We start from the raw sequence: 23158 nt of genomic DNA, 5'->3' as shown, positions 1-23158 counted from the left end.
CTCAAATAAATATGCACTTAACTACTGAAATCAGAACAAGACAGAAAAATATAATTTATAATTGTCAATGAAGAGAATCCTGGAAAAATAATGAATACTGCTATTAAAGACCTAGGAGTTTTATTCAGGATATAAGATCTAATTTAAAAAAAAAAAGCCTTGGAAACTTGACAGCTCTCTGTCTCCATCACCTAACACTTATGTGAGCCCAAGTATTTAATCTCTGTTTTCACATTTGTAAAATGGGAATAATATTGGCTGTACAGGGTTGTTATAAGGATTAGAGTTTATATATGTAAGTGACTCTCAGAAGGCAGGCCCTTGGTAAATGGTATTATATTTGGTATTACTGTGATTTCCTATGAACATACTGCTAGAGTACTTGAAGCTAGATCTCCCAGAACTATACTTCTGCCTGAGTAAGAGCTTTCCAGCCTACTGAAGATGAGTCAGATGATTCTTTTGGAATCACATACACGGAGAAAACACAACAATTGTCTTTCTATCATCTCTGAAACAACTTCCTTCAGACTTCTAGGGTACAGGGTGACCCTAAAACTCAGCAAGATCTCCAACTAGATCAACAGCTTCTAGAAGGGCCAGGCAAAAGGAGACATGCTTTCTTTCGATATTACCCTGGTAAGAGTTTGAAGTTGAAGATGCAGGTAAATAAAGAATGTAATATGATTGCAAGCAACTGTCACTGGGCCTGGGAAGAGACTGTAAAAGAAACTGAGGCCATGTGTAGAACAAAGTTAAAGGAAGGGAGGGAGGCTTCTGGTATGAGCACCTCAGCCGTGGCCTCCCTCCCTTATCCCACCTTCCAGCATGAAGATCAGGGAGTGAGCCCACAAAAACACCCCTGTGAAAGAGGAAAAGGTCAAGCTTTCATCTAGATATTTGTGACTATCCAAAATAAAGACTGAAATTTTCACTATTTAATTGGTTATTCAGGGCCCAAGCCACGTGGATAATGACCTAAGAGTGCTTACAGGAGCATATGACGGACCTCCAACCATTGTTCCTATGTTCCAAATTTTAATGTGAAAATGAAAAATGAAGTCCTTTAAGAGGACTTGTTATGACCTGGAGCTCAGATATTTCTGTAAAAATCGACCTGATTCCTCTGATTTAGGTGAATTCTTCCAAAGCCTCTTTTCTCTGTAGTTGTTTATGGTCTCTTTTCTACTACTAGAATGGAATTGCCTAATCTAGCTTGTTTACCTACATTTCCAGCCTCTAGAACAGCCTGGAACATATTTAGTGTTTAGTATGTAATTTCTGAATGGATGAATCTTGATCTTGTCCAAGTTGTAACATGTGCCACCGACTCAATCCAAGAAGAGAAATTGTCCTTGCAAGGTAACTCTGAGCAATGTGAATCCTAACATGTTTACAAACCCAGGAAGATGTTCCCAATATAAGGAATTTGAAAGCTTCCTTTATATTATTTCATTAACCCTCACCAGTAGGATACTTAAGAGGGCAAAGTACATAGCCTGATATCACACTAGAGAAAAAAAAGACCCAAGAAGGTAATGTGATTTGGCCATCTTCAATCAGTGAAACCACGAACGAACGAAACAAGAAGAGGGAAAAACAAGATCGTTAGCCTTGTAGCCAGGAGCAAAGCTAAAGAAAATGCCCTTTCTTGCTATTAGAGCCTTAAAGAATTACAAACATTGCAGAAAACTGCAAAGCAGACCTACGAGTAATTACGTCAAAAAACGTAAAACTTGATCTGACTAGGCAACTTCTTTTTTTTTTTTTTTCCAATTCTGGTAAAAAAACCCACAAAAAACAGATAATATAAAACTTACCATCTTAACTACTTTTAAGTTTACAGCTCAATGGTGTTAAGTATATTCACATTGTTGTGCAACAGATCTCCAGAACTTTTTCACCTTGCAAAACTGAAACTCTATTCAAATTAAACAACTCCCCAGTTCCCCCTCTCCCGTCACCCCTCTTTCCACTCTTAGATTCTATGAGTTTCACAATTTTAGATACCTCATATAAGTAGAATCATGCAGTGTCTGCCTTTTTGTGACTGGCTTATTTCACTTAGTATAATGTTCTCAAGGTTCATCTCTTGGACAAGTTCATTTTAAGATCATTTTCTACATATATCATTTAAACCATAAAGGATCTCAATTAAAGAGAACCTGATATGATCCTATCAAAAAAACCCACAAATCTCAAATGCTGGGGATCAAAGAGAACTTGGAAAGCAAGTACAGAGTTTACAACATGTTAGGACAATCAAAGAAGAATAACCCCAGTCACTTGAGAGATCCAGTGAAACAAACAATGAGTGAGTTTTGCATTATCAATGGGATTAAGCAGGAAGGAATACTGGACTAGGAGCCAATTGACCTGAGCTCCAGTTCTGGCTCTCCACTTAACTGAAGGAGTGAGAGTTAGCAAGCTACCAAGCCTATCCGAGCCTTGGGTCCCCATATTTCTTAAAAGATTGTTGATGCACAAATAAGATAAAATATATATTATATCTTTGTAATTTTGAAAGTGTTTTACAGGTGAAAGAGAAAATGATTTTAAAACTAATTTGAAAATTTTATTGTTCAATAAGTACAGGTTTCAGTTTTGTAAGATGGAAAATGTTCTGTGGATGGCTACACAATGATGTGAATATACTTAAAGCCACTGAACTGCACACTTAAAAATGGTTAAAATGGTAAATCCTGTGTTATGTATATTTTACCATAATTTTTAAAAAATAAATTATTAAAAATATTTATGTATATAATAGCACTAAATCTTGAAAAATGATTGCTCAATTGGATTACATATTTTGGAAGTAGATAGTCATATTATTTTCCTACTTAAATTAATAGTCATGTGTAACTATTTAGATTTTAAATTGTCATATTTTGCCCTCTTCTATCCAAAATACTATTAGCATCACAAACACACACAAAATTAAATAGTCTAATATTACTGATCCTTGTATTATTGTATACATATTGTAAAGACTCCAAATGTGTTAACATAGAATCCCTCTCCTTTTGAGAAAGCAATTATAGATAGCACCACCTAATAGGCGAGAAAACAAACACAAAGACGTTCAGTGACTTGCCCTACCCTAGGCAACCAAACTGCAGTTATTACTAAAAAAATGTAATGCTCATTTTAACATGTGCATTGTAGGGGCTGGGAAGTTGGTTCTATATGCATAAATTCCAATGCTTAATCAGGTTGACTTGGTAAATTCTTTATATCAATAAAATGTGTGATTTAAGATCCTAAAACACACACACACACAGACACTATAGTATTCTAAAATATTTACATGCACATTCATTTAACAATTGAGACCAAAGTAGGTGAGCCATGTTTAAGTTACTGTCTCCCTGAGTCACACAACTTTATTTATTTATTTTTGGTGAGGAAGATTGTCGAGCTAACATCTGTGCCAATCTTCCTCTATTTTGTATGTGGGACGCCACCACAGTATGGCTTGACAAGCAGTGTGTAGGTCTGTACCGGGGATCTGAACCCATGAACACCAGGCCGCCAAAGTGGAGTGCACGATCTTAACCACCAGGCCGACCCCATACAAATTTATTTTTGAGCAACTTTTTGCAAAGTGTTCTTACGTTTCCAGGCTTTAAGTCCAGAAGTTTTTTTTCATTCCAATCTTTCATTTTATCAACATTTAATAATCAAATACTATTGCCAAATACTATAGTGCACCCCATTAAATTCTTTAAATGCCCTTCGATGAACTGTCCATTAACATAATGAAATGTCTGAAGAGGAAGCTGGCTTTAAGGAGAAAAACATTCTTTGAAAAATTTTAAACTCAGCGTTGTCATTTTCTGCTTCAAGAACTTTGCTCGAAGTCAGGCCCTTAGGGTCATTCGGGCATCTTGACTTCAGGAAAGGCCCAGGGGATCCCAATCTGTGTATGGTAATGGAATGATTGCGGTGGAGAGTCTGCACATCTTCTATCACAGGAGGTCAGTCTCAATAATTACATTGACACAAGAGAAAAATAAGTTCCATCTACTGATACGTCAAAATATTGTTCTTAATCTAATAGCCTTGGAAATAATATTTAGGTTCTGAATTAAAATGGGCTTTGTTCCTGCTGTATTCAATTTACAGTCCAAATCCCACCTGCTAGAAGAGATTGCTGAGTCCTTCTAGGCAATTAAACAATAAGTAAAACCTTGTAAAATTTAAGGGTAAAAGATCAAAAACATGCTGTAGATGGAGGACAGGTAAGGTAGAAATAGTGATTGGTGAGAAGAATGGATTTATTCAATCTGTCAAGAGTTCATTAGGCAACTTTGTATAACTCATAACTCATTTGCTGAGAACTTATGAGGTGTCAGGCACTATGCTAAATGTTTCACACAAATTATTCCATTAATTCACACAACAATCAAATGAAGATGGGTACTATTCCTACTCCCATTTTCATACAAGAAATTGATGTTCAAGTAACATACCCCAAATCACACAGTATCTTAGAACCAGAAAAGGCCATAGAGGTCATTTGGCTCAAATGCTGTGTCAGTGCAGATGTCTGGAAGATGACCATCCAGTCTCTCTTTACACACTTCTAGGGAGGGTGAGTTCGCTACTTAAAAATCACAACAATAAAAGGTTCTTCCCCACTTTTCAGTTTGCCAAAACCTTCATCCTTTTAAATTCTATTTTTTGGTTGCTTTAATTTAGAACTCCAGAGATCTCTCCTACATGTGTGTGGAGAGAGCAACTATATTCCCATGTCATTTGGCTTCCAGAAATTTCAGAGTCAATGACTTGGTAAAGCCCACCCCACAATCCCAAATCTTTTGCTTCCCCAACACCCTGCAGCTTTCCAGAGTCTCTCTGCAAGTTTGAAGCCCAGAACTGAGCACCACGTTGCAGATGGCTCTGCCTAGTACAGGGTCAGTCAGGCTATCACACCCCTTGTTCTACAAACTGTGTCTGGCGATGCAGCCCAAGCGTGCATATACCACCATGTCATATTACTGACTTATGGTCAGCTCCCAGCTGTGTGCCCCAGGTCTTTTTGTCACAAACCATAGTTAAGTCAGGTTTCTAATCAACCTGCTCTTACATAGTTTATATTTCAATTTTTTTTAGTTCAACTCTTGTTAAGGTTCATTGGAATAGTTCTAATTAATTTTCAAGTTTATAAATCATTTAAAAATTCAGGCTCTGTTACCTAATATATCAATCAGCCTTGTGACAACTGGGAGTTTTGTCATAAATCACAGTGAGAGAGAGCTCAGCCAGGCACAAGGCATTCTGGGACTGAGTGGGAAGAATCATACAGAACTCTTCTCATCCTAGGATATGGGTATATTCTGGGGCTGAAGAACTTAATCTTAGAGAGAAAAGTCTAGTCTTCTAAGGTGGTCTCCAAAGCTCAGACTCGGACAAGTAAACTTCATACTAGGAAGTCCAATCTGGCTGAAGTTTTCCTGTGTTTCTGGAAAATCTGCTTGCAGATCTCCTATTATCTTGTCCATATTTTGGACCCTAATCCCTCTGCTGGACCAGAACTATTGCTGGTCACCATCTGCTCTGGATGTGTATATTCTCCCAATCACTTGTCACTATGTCTACCTAACCAACATCCTCTCCACCAGTGGGAAGATCCATTCCCCTCTCTGGGCTACTCACATCTGCCCCTCCCACAACAGCTCATCTTCTGTACTCAGCTGCATCAGAGAAGCTGAGCTCTCGACTCAGTAAAGTAACTGTTGAAATAGCCCTCCTCATAGTCCCTTGTTTGTGATTGGACTGGTTCTGGAGCATAGGGCAGGACTGAGCCTGAAAAGGGAAGGGAGAAAAGTTGAGAGGCTTTAACTGAGAGGAGACAAGGAAAAAGGAGCTTAAAGAGGCAAAGAACCATGCAGGCCCTGCCAGAGATCCTGTTAGCAAAGTAAATGAGGTTAAATAGACATGATGAAATAATAAAAAGAACTACATTTATTGACCCCTTACTCTGTCACAGGTATACTACATATGTTACCCTATTGAATCCTCACAACCAAGGATATGAAGTTGGTACTGTCATTATCTCCACTTTAGAGCTAAGGAAATTATAACTCAGAGAGTATTTAGTGGCTTCCATGAGTCAGCTGGTAACTAGCAGAGCCATGGTTTGAACCAAGTTTGTCCACAACATCAACTGCTATGCAGTTTTACAGATGTAACACCATAGAGCCAATGGAGTTAAGTGACTTGCCCAAGACTTGGTTGCAGATCCAGGACTGTAGTCAGGGTCTTGTATCTCCCAGGCAATTCCCTTTTCACAACATATGGTACTTCCTTATCCAGGATGTAGATTACCATCACTTCCTTTTTTAATTACTCACAAACCATTCATGTATTACCCTATAAAGTTGCTGGGATCCATTTTTCCTCTTTTGGAAATTGTGACATTTACATACCTTTATACCTCAGTTTTCACAATCTTTAGAAATGACTGTTTGGTTCTGTAATATTTAATCATTTTTTTTCCCGTAGTATGTGGAGATATATATTGCCTTGGCACAAAAGCTTAACACATTTGAAGACATTTTTTTCTTACTATTTTCTCACTTTTCTTCTGAAGATTATTCATCCTGATTGAAAACCACAAATAAAATATAAGTAGGTAGCATTGTGTTCACCAGGCACTGTTAGGCACTTTACATGTATCCTCATTTAATCCTTACAACAACCTAAGAAGTACTATTCCTAGGAAGGACTCATAATGACCTATGAAGTACTATTATTACCCCTACTCTTTAGCTGAGGAAACTGAAACACAGAGAGATTAAGTAATTTTCCTGAAGTCACAGAGCTAATAAATGGCAGAGCCAGGTATTTGAAACTAGAGCCTGCATTTTTAAACTATGCCTCCTCTGCCTGAGTTAGGTAGTACTTATTTCTTTTTTATCATCTGTTAATTTCACACTATCTGCCCCAAGCAATGATCTAGCCCTTCCCTGCACTACTTCTAGCTCCAAGCATAGGGAAGAGAGATCTTGCTACTGTCTTCATTGTTTTAATCTCAGCCCTTTCTTGACTTCAGCCATGTTGACACATTTCAGCAATTAAATGCCAGCTCTTACACGGCATTGTAAATCTATTATATTGGTTTCTTAGATGGAGCCTCTTATTTTTCCTTGTGGCTATCACATATACTTTTGTTGTATTTTAATAGAATTTCCCATATTCCTTTACAGAGGCTAACAAATAATAAAAGCATTATTCAAAATAATTGTGGGGTTGAGTATGATTACTATATTTTGGTTAAATAAGTTACTAGATAGATCATACTTGAATTACCAACTTACAGATAATTGGAATACAAAACTTAAAAAACAAAGCAGTATTAAAAATAGCATAGTTTTTTTTCTTGAAGGCAGAGTCCAATCTGATATTTATTCAGTCTTTGTCATCATCAATAATCATTAACTGTATAAACGCAGAAATTATAAGGAAACTGCTTGAATGTATAGTGCCGTAACGACTAAAAACTGCCGTATAAAACAAATTCCTATTTTACTTTGTTCAACTGTCATGTCCCTCATTCAGAAAACAGTGGGCCCAGTATAGCCTTTATTCAAGTTCATTGAGATAATCCCTTTGCTGAAATTAACCTGGTTTTGGTCAGGACTTATTAAAGAACTTGAATAATGGAGCTGACGTGAATACTTCCTTTGAGTTGCCTTGTTTTCAAATCAACAGAACAGAAGCCTTTGTGCAAGATCAGAGGCCCTCTATACTGGCTTCATCATTTGTTATCCACAAATATTTACTGCACATTGACTATAGGCCAGACATATTTGGGGCACCAGAAAAGATTCAGACAAGGTCCTGCCCTCAAGGAACTTATAGTCTACTCAGTTGAGAGATAATAAATATATAAATAAATAAAGCAGTTAATTGTTGCTACTCAAGGACTGTGAAGAAGATAAACCAAGCAATTGTTTAAAAAATGATGAGGATGGAAGTAAACTGTATTAGCCAGCATGGTCAGGGAATGTCTCCTGAGGAGAAGGCATCATACTGAAGGCCAGAAGGAGAAGAAGGCAGACTGGTGACGATCCGGAGGATGATTCCAAGCAAATCTCTAAAACAAGAAGAAATCTGGAGGGTATGAGGGCCAATACCCTCCAGATTTCTATAATAACAACAAACCAACAAACACATAGAGACAGAGATTGGATTGGTGGTTACCAGAGGGGAAGGGGGGAGGGAGGAGGGCAAAAGGGATAATTAGGCACATGTGTGTGTAGTGATGGATCATAATTAGTATTTGGGTGGTGAACATGAGAATATGATGTAATCTATGCAGAAATAGAAGTATAATGATATACACCTGAAATTTATACAATGTAATAAACCAATGTTACTGCAATAAACAAAAAATTAAAAAAAGAAAAAAAGAAAAGAATGGCTGGGATTGGTGAGTGAGGAGATGGTGGAAGGAGCTGAGGTCAGAGAGACAGAGAGGGACTGGCAATTTTAGTAAGTAAACACAGAGGGTTTAAAACAAGTGAATGATGCACCTGATTTATACTTTTGAAGGATACTCTGTGTAGAAGCACAAAAACGAGGGCAGGGAAACTGATTAGGAGGCCTTCAGAGTAATTCACAGGGGAGATGACAGCGACTAGATTAGGATTGTAACAGTGGAAGTAGTGAGAAATGAAAGGATTGGGGATATATTTTGGAGAAAGACCTGATAGGATTTACAGATAGGATGGTTTTAGGGTTTTAGGGGGGAAAAAAGAAATAAAGAATTGCTCCAAAGTGTTGGACTTGATAAACTGATGGATAGTGATGTGAAATACTTAGCTGAGGAAAACTTGATTAGGAATAAACTTGGCAACGGATGGTAAACTCAATAGTTCTTTCTGGGGCATGTTAAGTTTGAGGTTTCTGTAAATCATTCAAATACAAATGATGGGAAGGCACTGACAGGATCATATGATTTTTATCCTTCATTCTATTAATACGGTGTAGCACATTTATTGATTTGTGTATGTTGAACCATCTTTGCATCTCAGAGATAAAACCCACCTGGTCATTGTGCATGATCCTTTCAATGTGCTGTTGAAACAAGAGACTCATTTTAGGTTTAAGAACACATACAGGCTGAAAATGAAGGAATGGAAAAAGATATTCCATGCAAATAGTAACCAAAAGAGAGCAGGGGTAGTCATGCTTATATCCGACAAAATAGACTTTAGGTCAAAAACTGTCACAAGAGACCAAAAAGGACATTATATAGTTACAAAAGTGTCACTTAACAAGGAAGATACACAAATTATAAACACATATGCATCAAACATCAGAATACCTAACTATATGAAGTAAACACTGACAAAACTGAAGAGAGAAATAGACAGCAACACAATAATAATAGGAGATTTCAATACTCCACTTTCAGTAGTGGATAGAACATCCAAACAGAAGATCAATAAGGAAAGAGAGGACCTGAACAACACTATAAACCAAATGTACCTAGCAGACATAAAGAGAACATTTCATCTAACCACAGTAGAATACACATTCTTATCAAGCACACATGGAATATTTTCCAGGAGACATCACATGTTAGGTCACAAAATAAGTCTCAACATATTTAAAAGACTGAAATCATCCCAAGTGTCTTTTCTGAGCACAGTGGAATGAAACTAGAAATCAATAGCAGAAGAAAATGTAAAAATTCTGAAATATGTAGAAATTGCACAATATACTTTAAAATAACCAATTGGCCAAATAAGAAATCAAAAGGGAAATTAGAAAATATCTTGAGACAAAGGAAAATGAAAAACCCCATACCAAAACTAATGGAATGCATCAAAAGCATTACTAAGAGGGAAGTTTACAGCAATAAATGCCTTCATTAAAAAAGAAGAAAGATCTCAAACAACCTAATTCTACACCTCAAGGAACTAGAAAAAGTAGAACAAATTAAGCCCAAAGTTAGTAAAAGGAAGGAAACAATAAAGATTAGAGAGGAAATAAATAAAATTGAGAATAGAAAACAACAAAAATGAATGGAACACATCAACAAAACTAAGAGTTGGTTTTTCAAAAAGAAAAACAAAATTTTTTTTCAAAAATAAACAAAACTTGAGCAAGACTAAAGAAAAAAGAGAAGACTCAAATAAACGAAATCAGAAATGAAAAAGGAGACATTAGAACTGAGGCCACAGAAATAAAAAGGATTAAAAGAGACCACTACGAACAATTATATGCCAATACACTGTGTAAACGAGAATAAATGGATAAATTCCTAGAAACATACAACCTACCAAGACTGAATCATGAAGAAACAGAAAATCTGAACAGATCTGTAACTAATAAGGAGATTGAATCAGTAATCAAAAACCTCTGAACAAAGAAAATCCCAGGACCAGATGGGTTCACTGCTGAATTCTACCAAACATTTAAAGAATTACTGCCAATCTTTCTTAAACTTTTCCAAAAAATTAAAGACAAGGGAACACTTCCAAATTCATTTTGTGAGTCCAGCATAACTCTGATACCAAAGCCAGACAAAGACATTATAAGAAAAGAAAACTACAGGCCAATATCCCTGATGAATATAAATGCAAAACTCCTCAATAAGATACTAGCAAACCAAATTCAACAACACTTTAAAAGGATGATACACCAGGACCAAGTGCGATTTAACCCAAGAGTGCAAGGATGGTTCAACATATAAGGCAAATCAATGTAATACACCACATTAACAGAATGAAGGATAAAAATCACATGATCATCTTAATAAATGCAGAAAAAGCATTTGACAGAATTCAACATCCTTTCACGATAAAAATACTCAACAAACTGGTAATAGAAGGAAATTACCTTAACATAAAAAAGATCATATATGAAATGCCCCCAGCTAATATCATATTCAAAGCTAAAAGCTTTTCCTCTAAGATCAGGAACAAAGCAAGTATGCCCACTCTTATCACTTCCATTCAACATAGTACTAGAAATACAGCCAGAGCAAGTAAGCAAGAAAAAGAAATAAAAGACATCCAAATAGGGAAAAAAGAATTGAAATGATCTCTGTTCACAGATGACATGATCTTATATGTAGAAAACTCTAAAGATTACACTCACACACACACACACAATTGTTAGAATAAACACATTCAGTAAAGTTTCAGAATACAAAATCAATATACAAAAATCAGTCTCATTTCTATACACTAAAAATAAACAATCCAAAAAGGAAATTAATAAAACAATCTCATATATAATAGCATCAAAAATAATAAAATACTTAGGACTAAACTTAACCAAGGAGGTGAAAGACTTATACTCAGAAAACTGCAAAACATTTGTGAAAGAAATTAAAGATTCAAATGAATGGAAAGACATCCTATGTTCATGGATGGAAGACTTAATACTGTTAAAATGCCCAAACTACCCAAAGTGGTCTACAGATTCAATGCAATCCCCATCAAAACTCCAATGACACTTTTTTACAGAAATAGAAAAACTATACTACAATTCATATGGAACCATAAAGGACCCCAAATAGTTAAAACAAGTCTTGAGAAAGAAGAACAAAGCTGTAGACCTCATACCTCATGTTTCAAACCATATTACAAAACTATAGTAATCAAAACAGAATGATATTAGCATGAAGACAAACATATAGACCAATGGAACAAAATGGAGAGCCCAGAAATAAACACGCACATATACAGTCAACTGATCCTCAACAAGGGTGCCAAGAATACACAATGAAATGATAGTCTCTTCAAGAAATGTGTTGGGAAAACTGAATATCTATATGCAAAGGAATGAAACTGGACCCTTATCTTACACCATACATAAAAATCAACTCAAAATGAATTAAAGATTTTTTTTTCCCCCCAAAACCCCAGTAGATAGTTGTACGTCATAGCTGCACATCCTTCTAGTTGCTGTATGTGGGACGCGGCCTCAATGGCTGGAGAAGCGGTACGTCGGTGCGCGCCCGGGATCTGAACCCGGGCCCCCAGCAGCGGAGCATGCCCACTTAACCGCTAAGCCATGGGGCCGGACCTGAATTAAAGATTTAAATTTAAGACCTGAAACTGTAAAATTCCTAGAAGAAAACATGGGGAAAAGCTTCTGGACATTGGTCTTGGCAATAATTTCTTGGATATGACAACAAAAGCACAGACAACAAAAGAAAAAATAGATAAGTGGGACTACATCAAACTAAAAAATTTCCGCACAGAAAAGGAAGCAATTAATAGAATGAAAAGGCAACCTGTGAAATGGGAGAAAATATTTGCAAATCATATACCTGTAAGGGATTAATTTCCAAAATACATATTAACTCCTACAACCAAATAGCAAAATATCAAATAACCCAATCAAAAAATGGCAAAACACTTGAATAGACATTTCTCCAAAAAAGACATACAAATGGCTAACAGGTATATGAAAAGATGCTCAGCATCACTAATCAGGGAAATTAAAGTCAAAACCACAATGAGATATCACTCCACATCTGTTAGGATAATCATTACCAAAAAAAAAACCCAGAAAAAATAATAAGTATTGGTGAAGATGTGAAGAAATTGGAACCCTTGTTCACTGTTGGTAGGAATGTAAAATGGTGCAGCTGCTATGGAAAACAATATGGCAGTTCCTCAAAAAATTAAAAATAGAACTACGATACAACCCAGCAATCCCATTTCTGGGTATTTATCCAAAAGAATTGAAACAAGGATATCAAAGAGATATTAGCACTCCCATGTTCATTGCACCATTATTCACAACAGCCAAGATACAGAAACAACCTAAACATTCACCAACAAATAAACAGATAAACAAAATGTGGTATGTACATACAGTGGAATATTATTCCCGCCATGAGAAAGGGAAATCCTGCCAGATGCTACAACATAAATGAACCTTGAGGACATTATACTAAGTGAAACAAGCCAGTCACAGAAGGACAAATACTATATTATCCCACTAATATGAGGTATCTAAAGCAGTCAAACTCATCAAAGCTAGAAAGTAGAATGGTGGTTGCCAGGACTAGTGGGAAGGGGAAATGATAAGTTGCTATTTAATGGGTATAAAGTTTCAATCATGCAAGATGAAAAAGTTCTAGAGATCTGCTGCACACCATTGTGCTTACAGCTAACAATACTGTACACTTAAAAAATTGTTAAGAGGGTAAATCTCATGTTATGTGTTTTTACTACAATAAAAAAAGTGCCATAAGAAGCCAAAGGAAGAACATGTTTCAAGAAAAGGGGTGTAATCAACCACATCAAATGATGCTGAAGGGTCAAATAAAATGATACAGAATTAGCTTTGGCAAAATATAGATCATTGGCAACCTTGATAAAAACAATTTTAGTGCAGTGGTGGGGAAATAATGAGATTGGCGTGGGCTCAGGAAAGAAAGGGATATAACAATCTGAAGACAGAGGAGATATTTTTACAAATATCAGAGAAATAGTGCAGTGGATAGAGAGGCATGTGTGGAGTCAAAGGGAGCTTTTCTTTTTTTTAAGGGTGGTAATATTAACAAATGTTTGTGTACTAACTGGAATGATCCAGTAGAGGTAGAGAAAAATAACGATGCGGGAGAGAGAGGGGATAAATTTGGGAATAAACTCTGAGGAGATTTGAGTAAATGGGATCCAGAGCACAAGTAGGGAAGCTGGACTTAGGTAGGAGCAGGTCCAGGACTTCTAAAGAACATGTAGAATACACAGAAATAGATGCAAGTGGGTTGATGGGTTAACGGTGGGAAACTGAGGAATTTCTTGTCTGTTTGCATCTCTTTTTTTTTTCTATAAAATAAAAGGTGAAGTCATAAGTTTCGAGCGAGGTGAAAAGGAGGTATTGATTTAAGGAGCAAGAAGAGGTATGAAATTATCATCTTAGAGAAGAGAAAAGTGAATTCACTAGGGATATGCAGTAAGATTCACGGTCAGAAATTTCCAGTGAGTCAACGCATCCAGGCTGCATAAATTTTCTCCAGCAATGTTTAGCTGTTGAAGATTTCTAGGATTGGAATATGTAAAAAATTGAGATTAATTGAGTTGGAGTTTTTCCAGGTAAGCAGAACAGGAAACAGTGAGACAAGAGAATTAAGGACATTTTCAAGAATTGGACTCTAATGCTGGACCCAAGGAATCTGGCTGATACGAAGAGAAATGAAGACATGAGGTGGTGATAGAGACTGAACAAAACTTCACAGTTCTGTACCTTCCCTTCTAGCAGCTTTCAAGGCAGGATCTTTACATCCACCTGACCACCTGTTTTTTTTTTTGCTGAGAAAAACCCAGAGCAGGTCATGGCAAGAGTGTGTTAAGGGCTAGCTCTGTACTAAGGCAGCCTTGGCCCTCTTTTTCCTCTTCCACTTCCTCCTCCCCCTCCGCCTCCTCCTCCTCCATATGGCAACAGGGGAGTATGGCTTGAGACATGCATTGAGACAAGTTCCCATTTGCCCATCAGGAGTCCTTTACATGCATCTTCCTCCTCAGCACCCCACAAGCCAAGGGGCCCTCCAGGAAAGCCTACCAGGCAACTAAGATTGCCATTCATCCTAGTCTACTTTCCTTCATGAAATAAAAATTCCTCAAGTGACTCAAGGAACACAACCATAATTTATAATGTGGACTAAGGATAAACACGGCTACTTCATAAAAATTAATTCAGAGGAAGAATTCTTCTACGAGAAACATCATATTGGCTGGCGTTTCAAATAGAGAGTATAAGAGCTGTCCAGTCCCAGGATCTGTAATGAAGCATAGGAACACATAACAAGAGCACATCTAACATATTAACGGGCCATCTGTTTCAGTACCTGATCTCCGGAGGTGACTAATCCTGGCTGTTTCTCAAGAATGTTTAACCATCTCGTCCTGCCCCTCTTCCTGACCCATCTTCCTCTCCTAACAGAGCATAATAAAAGCATATGGTGCTGTAGAAAGCTTCTGGCAGCAGAACTCCATCTGAACCATGGTAAATTTCTCTCACTTTTCCCTGCCTTCTGGAATACATGATTTAGATACTTTTCCGGTCCCCCATCTTCGGAGACTGATCCTAACACTAGTCGAAGAAGGAGACAAGAGAATGTATGAGCTTCTTGAGGACATCAAATCCCATGATTATGTCTAGAAGTTCTCTGAGTGCTAATCAAGGTGACATTTTCTCTGGTTTCAAACAACTAATGCTTATGGGTAAGAAGCAGCATCATTGGTGGTAACGGGCAGAATTTCCAGATTCATAGAGCTGACCTCTCTAACCAATAATAATTAAAATGTGCGCATACATGTGCATGTGTGTGTAAGATTTAACCTATCCTTGAAGTCTCAGTGAACATCAATTACTCTACTAATATGTTTTAAAACAATGGAGGTGTTAGTGATTACTTTAGGTATGTCAGATTTACACTGTCTCAGACTGCTTACTGGGAACAATATGTACTCCAACTGGATTCCTACTCTGGACCTCTCTGGAGGTCCCACCAGAAGTCTACTTGTAGGAAAAATCAAGAAGCTTCTTGAAAAAAAAATTATCTTAAGAGAAAATCAGTACACACTCTGCTTGCACACACACACATGCACATGCACACATACACAGAGAGAGTGAGCTAACATTGAGAATGATGCAGAGTACAGAATAAAATCTATCCTACATATTGTCCTCTGCCCAGCCCCCATAAAGTCATATGTGAGCCCTAGGGCCCCTCAACAACAAAAGAATCAATACAAATTCAATGAGCTCTTTTGTTGACATTCATACAAGGCAAAAAGGTTGAAAAGTTCTGGCAGTGTTGGCACTCATGGCTTCAGCAGCAATGGCAGAAATGTCAGCAGCAGGAGAAGTTGGCATCAGCAGCGTCCATATAGGGGACCCAGCTCTGGGGGACTATGACCACAATGGCATCCAGGGCCCTTGTTACACATTAACATGCTCAATGTTGAGCCTCTGCAGATGGCACAGGCCCTGGTGGGCCTGCCAGCAGCAGTGATGTTTTGGGTAAAATACTAGGGAAGCACAGTTCCTCTCTATGTAAAAGCAGCAAAAGAGACAACTCCCCAAAGCTTCCCCAAAACAGGAAAGAAGGAAAGTGGCAGATACCATGTGGTAGCCCCACAAATTGGCTTATAAACTACACACAAGAATTTGTCCAGAGATTTATAGAACTTTTTGAAACTCCACTAAGGTGGTATCTGGAAGGAGTCAAAACTGACCATGAACAGGACTCTGATTTTACTTTTGGGCTGGCAGCGTTTAGGGAACACTACCTTTTGGGTCCCTGTGTCTTCATTTGTTAGTCTTCCCTCATGAATATTCCCTATTGTTATGGCTGATGTATGGCACTCAGCCATCTTATTCCTCCTCTTTATAATTTACTCTTTCTTTTCTGATTGGGTGGGGTTGGAATTAAATAAGAGACAACAAGCTCTAAGTAAGGATATGAGAAGCTTTCATATAAGTATGTGAACCTTAACATGTAAACATTGTGGTATTCATTTTAGCAATTTGAGGTGTTTTTTTATTTTAACTATTTTAGAACACTAATTATGCCAAATTACTAAAATTCAAACAAGTAAGTTATAACCACATTTATGCATGTTTCTAGTCCATGTAAACCATGCTTCAAATAAATGAGGCATGGTTTACAAATATAAATGATTGATCATTTTCTTTCTATTAAAAATCAATTTACTGTTTACCTTTGTTTTTGATGGCTTTCTGATGCTGATTATTACTACATTTTGTTTTCATGATGTCACTACTGCTCAAGAGCAATATTGAAAAGTTCTAGCTTATAGATAAGTTGAATGAATCCGCAACGTGTAAATATAATAAAAGTAGCTGAGGCTATAACACAACAACGAATGAGACCAAATGGACAAAGAACTAATCCAGGGATGTTTCCTAAATGGTCATTAGTGACCACTAGCATCACCAGATGGCTGATTTTAAGTGCTGTTGATGGCTGATATCAATGAGCAGCATGACTTTAAGGAAATGAGGGGAAAGGTTTTACATTTATCACAGTGACCTAATTTGAACACTTAAGTAGCAATTAAATCACATTTATTGCTCAAGGTGCATGATGAACTGTAGTGACAGTTATCAGAAATGTTCCTAACCTGGGCCATTAGCCTTGACTCAGATATGGGGTTCTGGCTCTAAGCCCGACTGCAAATTGGAACACTCATGGATGGACTGCATGGTTGAATAGAAAGAGCTCAGTCAAAGATGTATGTTTAAATTTGGCTCTGCCACTTACATCAAGGATCCCCGTAGAGATACCCTAAAACAGTGTTTCTCAAACTTTGAATGTGTACATAAATCACCTGTGGATCTTGTTAAACTGCAGATTGTGAGTAAATTGGTCTGAGGGGTGGGATCTGAGATGCTGCATCTCTAGCAAGCTCCCATGTATGCCAATGCTGCTGGTCCCTGGACCAACTCTGAGTAGCAAGGTCTTAGAAGATTATTAACAGAACATGTAAAAAGCACATGTGTACATGGGAAAACAGTTTGTAAACTTTAAAATGACATAAGTATCACTTTATATTGATTAATAATAGTTGGTGATTCATTTCAATTCACCAAGAAAAAGTCCTAGTAGAATAAATTATGTTTCTTTTTAGCAAAATCAGATTTTTTCTTTTTTAGCAAAATCAAAAACAAAACTAGGAATTGGAAAGGCAACACAAGAAATATTCATCCTAAACAATTTTGCTGCTTTTTGATTGCTTTGAAAGATTAACTTCCGTATGACTATCCTGACTAAATGAAAAATCTCTGCTTTTTAAAAGAAATTTGTACAATTAGACCCAGTCTCAGATGTGTCCTGTAGATGGTCTCATCCCAGTTGAAATAGGAATAGTAAATTACAAGGAAAAGGAAGAAGACAGTTGGCTCCAGGAACACTGGCAACAACAAGAAGAGATCACTGTGAGGGAAGAAATTAACTAATAAAAGCAGACACAAGAACACAGAAATCAGAGCTGTATAAATAGTTTTCCTAAGTGAAACTGTTCTTTTTTCACTGGTGTTGGCATTTTCTGGAAGAAATGAACAAAATCGACAGGTACAGTTATTGATTTCTAAAGCATTTCTGTGTTCCTTATCTAAAGTACAATCAACAATTCCTGTTCAAGTGTTGATTGGAAAACTGGCCCCCATACATAGAGGGCAAGGAGAGATGGAAGAAGGAGGCAGACCACTCTAGATTGGCAGATGGCAGTTTTAATAAGCAAGGGAGCTTACATACCAGGCTTGTCTTGGGCGGCCACAAGATGAGTAGATCTCCACACCTACCCACCAGAATCTTCAAAGTTTGCGTAGAGGCCTTAACCGGGTTCAGGCATGTATACCATCCAGATGGTCTTAACAAAACATTGCTCTCTCAAGGCTATCTCCTTGAAAACAGCTCTGGCTGTGGGAACGGTGGGCAGACCACACACAGCAAGGACAGGGGAAAAGGTAAGGAGCCTCTGATTGCCCAGGCCCAGCTCTCAGGTTAACCCATTGTCATACCCTCTTGATGACCTCCTCCAACATCAAGGAAACATACACTATCTCTGAGGTTCTAGTCCCACAGCATTTTGGCCAATCTTTCATTATTGCATGGTCAATTTGCCATATTATGTGAAGAAGACTCGTCACACATCAGAAAATGCATAGCAGACCAATGGGAAAAAAAAAATCCCTTCTTGATCCTTTAGATTTTGGACAGAATGACTCCCTATCATAGATCCAGATCACCAACACATTACCCAGATCAAACAACAGCTTGCTTGCTCCCACGATGGATCTCTTTAAAATGGTTCTGGAGACACCATGATTATAGAGTTAGAACTCTGCTTCAAAGATGCCAGAAATTCCTCAGACTCATCTCACCTGAATTTTATACTTTGTCTTCCTGCTTCCATCCCTGTTTATCCTCTCTCACATGCTTGTGGTGAAAAAAAGCATCATTCATAATTCGAAATGCCAAGATATTGTTAAACAAACATGTATGAATGAAAACTTAGTTTGGTGTCCTCAGAGACAGGAAGAAATAACAAATCAAACTGAAATCTGAGTAACTGTCAATATGTTCCAACAGTACCATTCCTTTGAAAAATAAATTGAAAGTAAAACTACTAATACTGATTACTAACTTAATTCCTTAGGTCAGTCAATACCAAATCATGAGGCCATTTAAATGCAAAACAGCCACTGAGAGATTTGGTTCCGAAAACACTCAAGATGCAGACACTTGAGAAATGTTTAGATATGCCAGAACTGTGCTCACGGTGGGGAATATCACACACCTGCAAACTGTTCTTTGCGACAGTCCTGAGTAATCTGGGTCAGCTGCCCCAAGGGGGTGGACTCATAATTAGGCAGCTCTTCACTCTCCAGTTGCTTCACCTAAGAAAACCTGAAGCTTTGAGGATGACTGAGCAGCAGTTCCCTTCCACAGAAACACTTGTGTGGCACATCAGGAGTGGTTTTAAATGGTGGAGATAATTACTTAATTCAAGCTGTACCAACTGGCCAAATAAACATGTAGCAGCCAGGAAGCTATTAGCATGATTTTAAGGCAATTATTCCATTAGTGTTTAATAGTCTCCAATTAGTCTTCTCTGACTATCCAAGTTTGAATACTTTTTTTCCTCCAAAAATTCTCACAATTGAGTAACGCAGAAAGATACCAAACTCTTTTCTAAAACCTGGATTTATATATATGGATCTACTAAACCAACTTTATAGAATCATGGGGGAATTCAGGGATGTAGCTTTGGTGAAATATGTTTTCTTTTTTGCTCAGAAGTATTGGAGGTGAGAATGGGAGGGTTTGCAGGAGATTCACTTTGAATATATACTAAGAGGGGTTGGGAAAGCAGTGGAATTTCCCACCGCATCCAAGGCCATCATCTTTATGTCTCTTCTCTAAGACTACCAGACTATCTAAGTCTCTGACCTCAGGTTTTCACTTTGTCCCATGGTGAGAAAAGGAAAAGTACCCTGTGCCTACTAATGCCTAGTTCCTCATCCCCTCACCCTGGTCAGTACTTGTTGCAACTGAATCATCCAGATATGAACTCCAAAGCATTTCCCTACAAAATTCCTCAGAGATCTTCCCTAAGGACCACTTTAGGGGTCAGATCACTAATCTAATAGTGAGTCATTTGCCTTCATTGAGCTGCAATTTTTATATCTGTGAAATGGTGTTAAGAGTACCAGCAATGCCTGCTTCATAAGGTTTGGGGAAGGATTATGTGATCTGGTGTTCACACTACGGCTTTGAAAAGTGAAGTAATACAGAAGTGTACTATAGATCCAGACATGGTATCATACCGTCCCTTAGAACTAGCAATGTGAACTTAGGTTTTTAATGTCTCTGTGTCCTTGGAGAGTCACCTATCAGAAAGCCGGCATCAGAGTCCTTGCCCTTCTTACCTTCTATGTGTACAGAAATGCTCAGGTGAGACCATGTGAAAGTAACTGTCTAAAAACCAAATAAAAAGGAAGAAAGAAACGATGATAAAAACGCCTATGGAAATGAGTGGAATTTTGCCAACAAAGTTGTGTACTTTCTACCGCCTCCTTCAAAAGAGCAATCCCCCGGCTCACCCAGGTAGCAGGATAAGTGCAGAGTGGAGAAGCTGGGTTGTTCTTTTCCTTGGAGATACCTGGGCTCTTGGGAAGCTACCTCTTGAAGAAGGGCAAAAGGAGACAAACCCTTCCCTTCCTGGGTTGGCGCTCAGGGTGTAGCCTGTGCCTATCACAGCCGCCAAACATCCACTTGAGCAACAACCATTGATTTGAGTTACTAATCAATTCCAGCACTGCTGGTGAGAGCCTCTTGGGATTTTCAAGAGTACCCCTCTTTTCCATTTGTTTCTTTATTCTCTCTGTTTTCTCTCAGTGGCTGAAAGGGGACGCTGAATGGGGCAGAGCAAGAGGAGGTAGACCAGAAGGTTGAACTTGAGAACTGGGCTCAGCTCAGGGCAGGGAGTGGACTACCTATGGGTAATTTGCCCTCTAGCCCCGGTCCTGGAAGAATCAGGCGTCTGCACCCTCGGCCCAAGTGAAAAGTCAAATTGGTAGCGAAGTATGGCCGTGTCCCCAGCTGTCACAGTGTTACACTGTCCTGAACGACTGTTTCCCCTGTACACCTGAGCTGGGGGCTGCTGCCCCAGAAACCTGCGCAGTCCTCTGGTCCACGTCGCGCGCACCCTGCTGAAGCCTCTGGATCCCTCCAGTCTCTTCCTCGCTTTGCCCAGGCTTGCTTCCTTCTAGTCTGTCTGGACGCCGCACAATCACCTTTTCCCTACGGTTTGCCTGTTAATCCCATCCCTCAGCCTCTGTTCACGCAGGTTCCCCTGCTCGGCTTCTGTCCCAAGCAGCAAACGCACAGGCTGCAAGGGTTTGCTTTTCTGACCCGGGCGCTATACGTTGCTAACAGCACTTGGACCAGAATCCAGACGGTGGCCACCCGGCCAGGCCCTCCGGATGCACGAAGACCAGGAAGCGGCGCCCTCCGCCCCTCGCCCCTTCAGCTCCCCGTCAAGGGCAGCGATCACGCCGTCGCCGGTCCCTGAACTTTCATCACTCTTCGGGAAACGCTTTGTCTCTTTAAAGGAGACTGGGGACGAATAACAATGACTCGAGTAGGTTCTAACGCAGAAATCTACCAAATCCGCTCTATTCTGTGACAGGATGGAGTTCGATGTCCACCAGCCGGAGCCGAGCCCTTAGGACGCCAGCTCGCGCGCACCGCGCACGGTCACCTCACAGACCCAGAAGTCGCCCCCAACCCCCAAGTCTGCAGGGAAAACCGTGGCGGGGGGGGGGCACGAGGCGCCATCCTAAAGCCAAGCCTTTCCCCTGACCCAGCCCGCTCACACAGCCTGCTTCTAAAGCCAGTGCAAAATCAGTCACCTTGACTCCCCGCGCCACGGTCCCCAGAGGTTTGGAAAAGGCCAGGAGGCCCAAGGCTCCCAGGCACGCGCTCGCCTGGCCGGAGACGCACCCCAGGAGACGAGTTTTCCTCCCTCGGGCATCGTGGCAAGTTACCAGTTAGTGGCAGATAAAGCAGGGCGGGGCAGGTGGAGCGGGCGCCAAGCGCCCCGTCGGCAGCCTCTGCGCGCCTACCTGGGATGGCTAAATTGGTGAGGGGGATGCTGTGGATGCTCTCCGGCAGAGTTGCCATCCAGTCGGCGAATTTCAGCTCATTCTTCCCCTGAGACGAGGCCATGGTGCCGGTCGGCGTGCCGCGCGCAGGTCCCCGCACTCCTTGGGCAGGCTGGCAGGTTGCTGCCGCTAATCCAATGTTTGCTCCAGCCCCGCTAGAGTTTACACTCCGCTCTGCGCCACACCCACAGGATGGCGCAGACACATGCTAATTTTAATAATTATTCAAAACACCCCATGCTCCCTTAGTGCCTCCGCCAGACTCCGCCGGAGCTTTTGTTCCTGACGTCCGCGTTCAGCTTTCTCCTCTCTCCCCTCCCTCCCCGACTCCCTCCTCCCGTCTTATCCCGCCTATGCGTCTCTGCCTTTTCTCGCCATTCTGCAGCTCTCCTTGGCTTATTATTCCTTTTTTTTTTTTTTTTAAACTTGGTTTATCCGGCTGCTTTGCCCATGGTCTTGCTCAGCCCTTTGATGTGACTTCCTGATCCTGTTTGTATAAAAGACAGTCTTGTGGTTGGACCTAAAATTCCTAGTAGACTTTGGGCTTCTATCACCTTCCTGGGTGCTGACTCGCATACTGGCTTTCAAGACTTTCCATTCTTACCTAAGAGCTTTCCTTTTTGTAAACTACAACAGGTTACGTCTTTCCTCAGCTGGAGCCCACAGCCCTGCTTATAACAAAATGGTGGTCTCTATTCACCACTTTGCCTAATTTTTGGAGTAGTTGACCAGTGTGCTGTCAGCAAAGGGCAGTAAATTCTAGGTGTTTCCTCCTTAATCACTGGTATCCTGTTTCAGACATTTCAAGGTAAAGAAGCACTTCAACCCCTTCATTTTCCCCGATCATGAGAAATCGGTGTTATTTCTATGGAGAAAGCTGCCTATCTCCTCTCTGTCATTTTCATGGCACTCAGGATCAGACAGAAGCCTGATACTAGAAGAAAATCACCACATTTCCCAGTGACATGCTGTAATTATTGCC

At 39.5% G+C, this 23158-nt stretch overlaps 1 protein-coding gene across 1 annotated transcript in view; it reads right to left on the bottom strand.

The window, feature by feature from the left end:
- PLCXD3 (phosphatidylinositol specific phospholipase C X domain containing 3) overlaps positions 1-22396 on the bottom strand; it is a 160817-nt gene extending 138421 nt beyond the window's left edge. The window contains exon 1 of the mRNA XM_058564165.1: positions 22138-22396. Coding sequence (XP_058420148.1) covers positions 22138-22240 — 103 coding nt within the window. The 5' untranslated portion in view covers positions 22241-22396. The remainder of the gene's footprint in view (positions 1-22137) is intronic.
- Positions 22397-23158: the final 762 nt, after the last annotated feature.

Source organism: Diceros bicornis, chromosome 20 (genome assembly GCF_020826845.1).
Source record: "Diceros bicornis minor isolate mBicDic1 chromosome 20, mDicBic1.mat.cur, whole genome shotgun sequence".
Lineage (NCBI taxonomy): Eukaryota > Metazoa > Chordata > Mammalia > Perissodactyla > Rhinocerotidae > Diceros > Diceros bicornis.
This window is presented reverse-complemented; position numbering and strand designations above follow the sequence as displayed.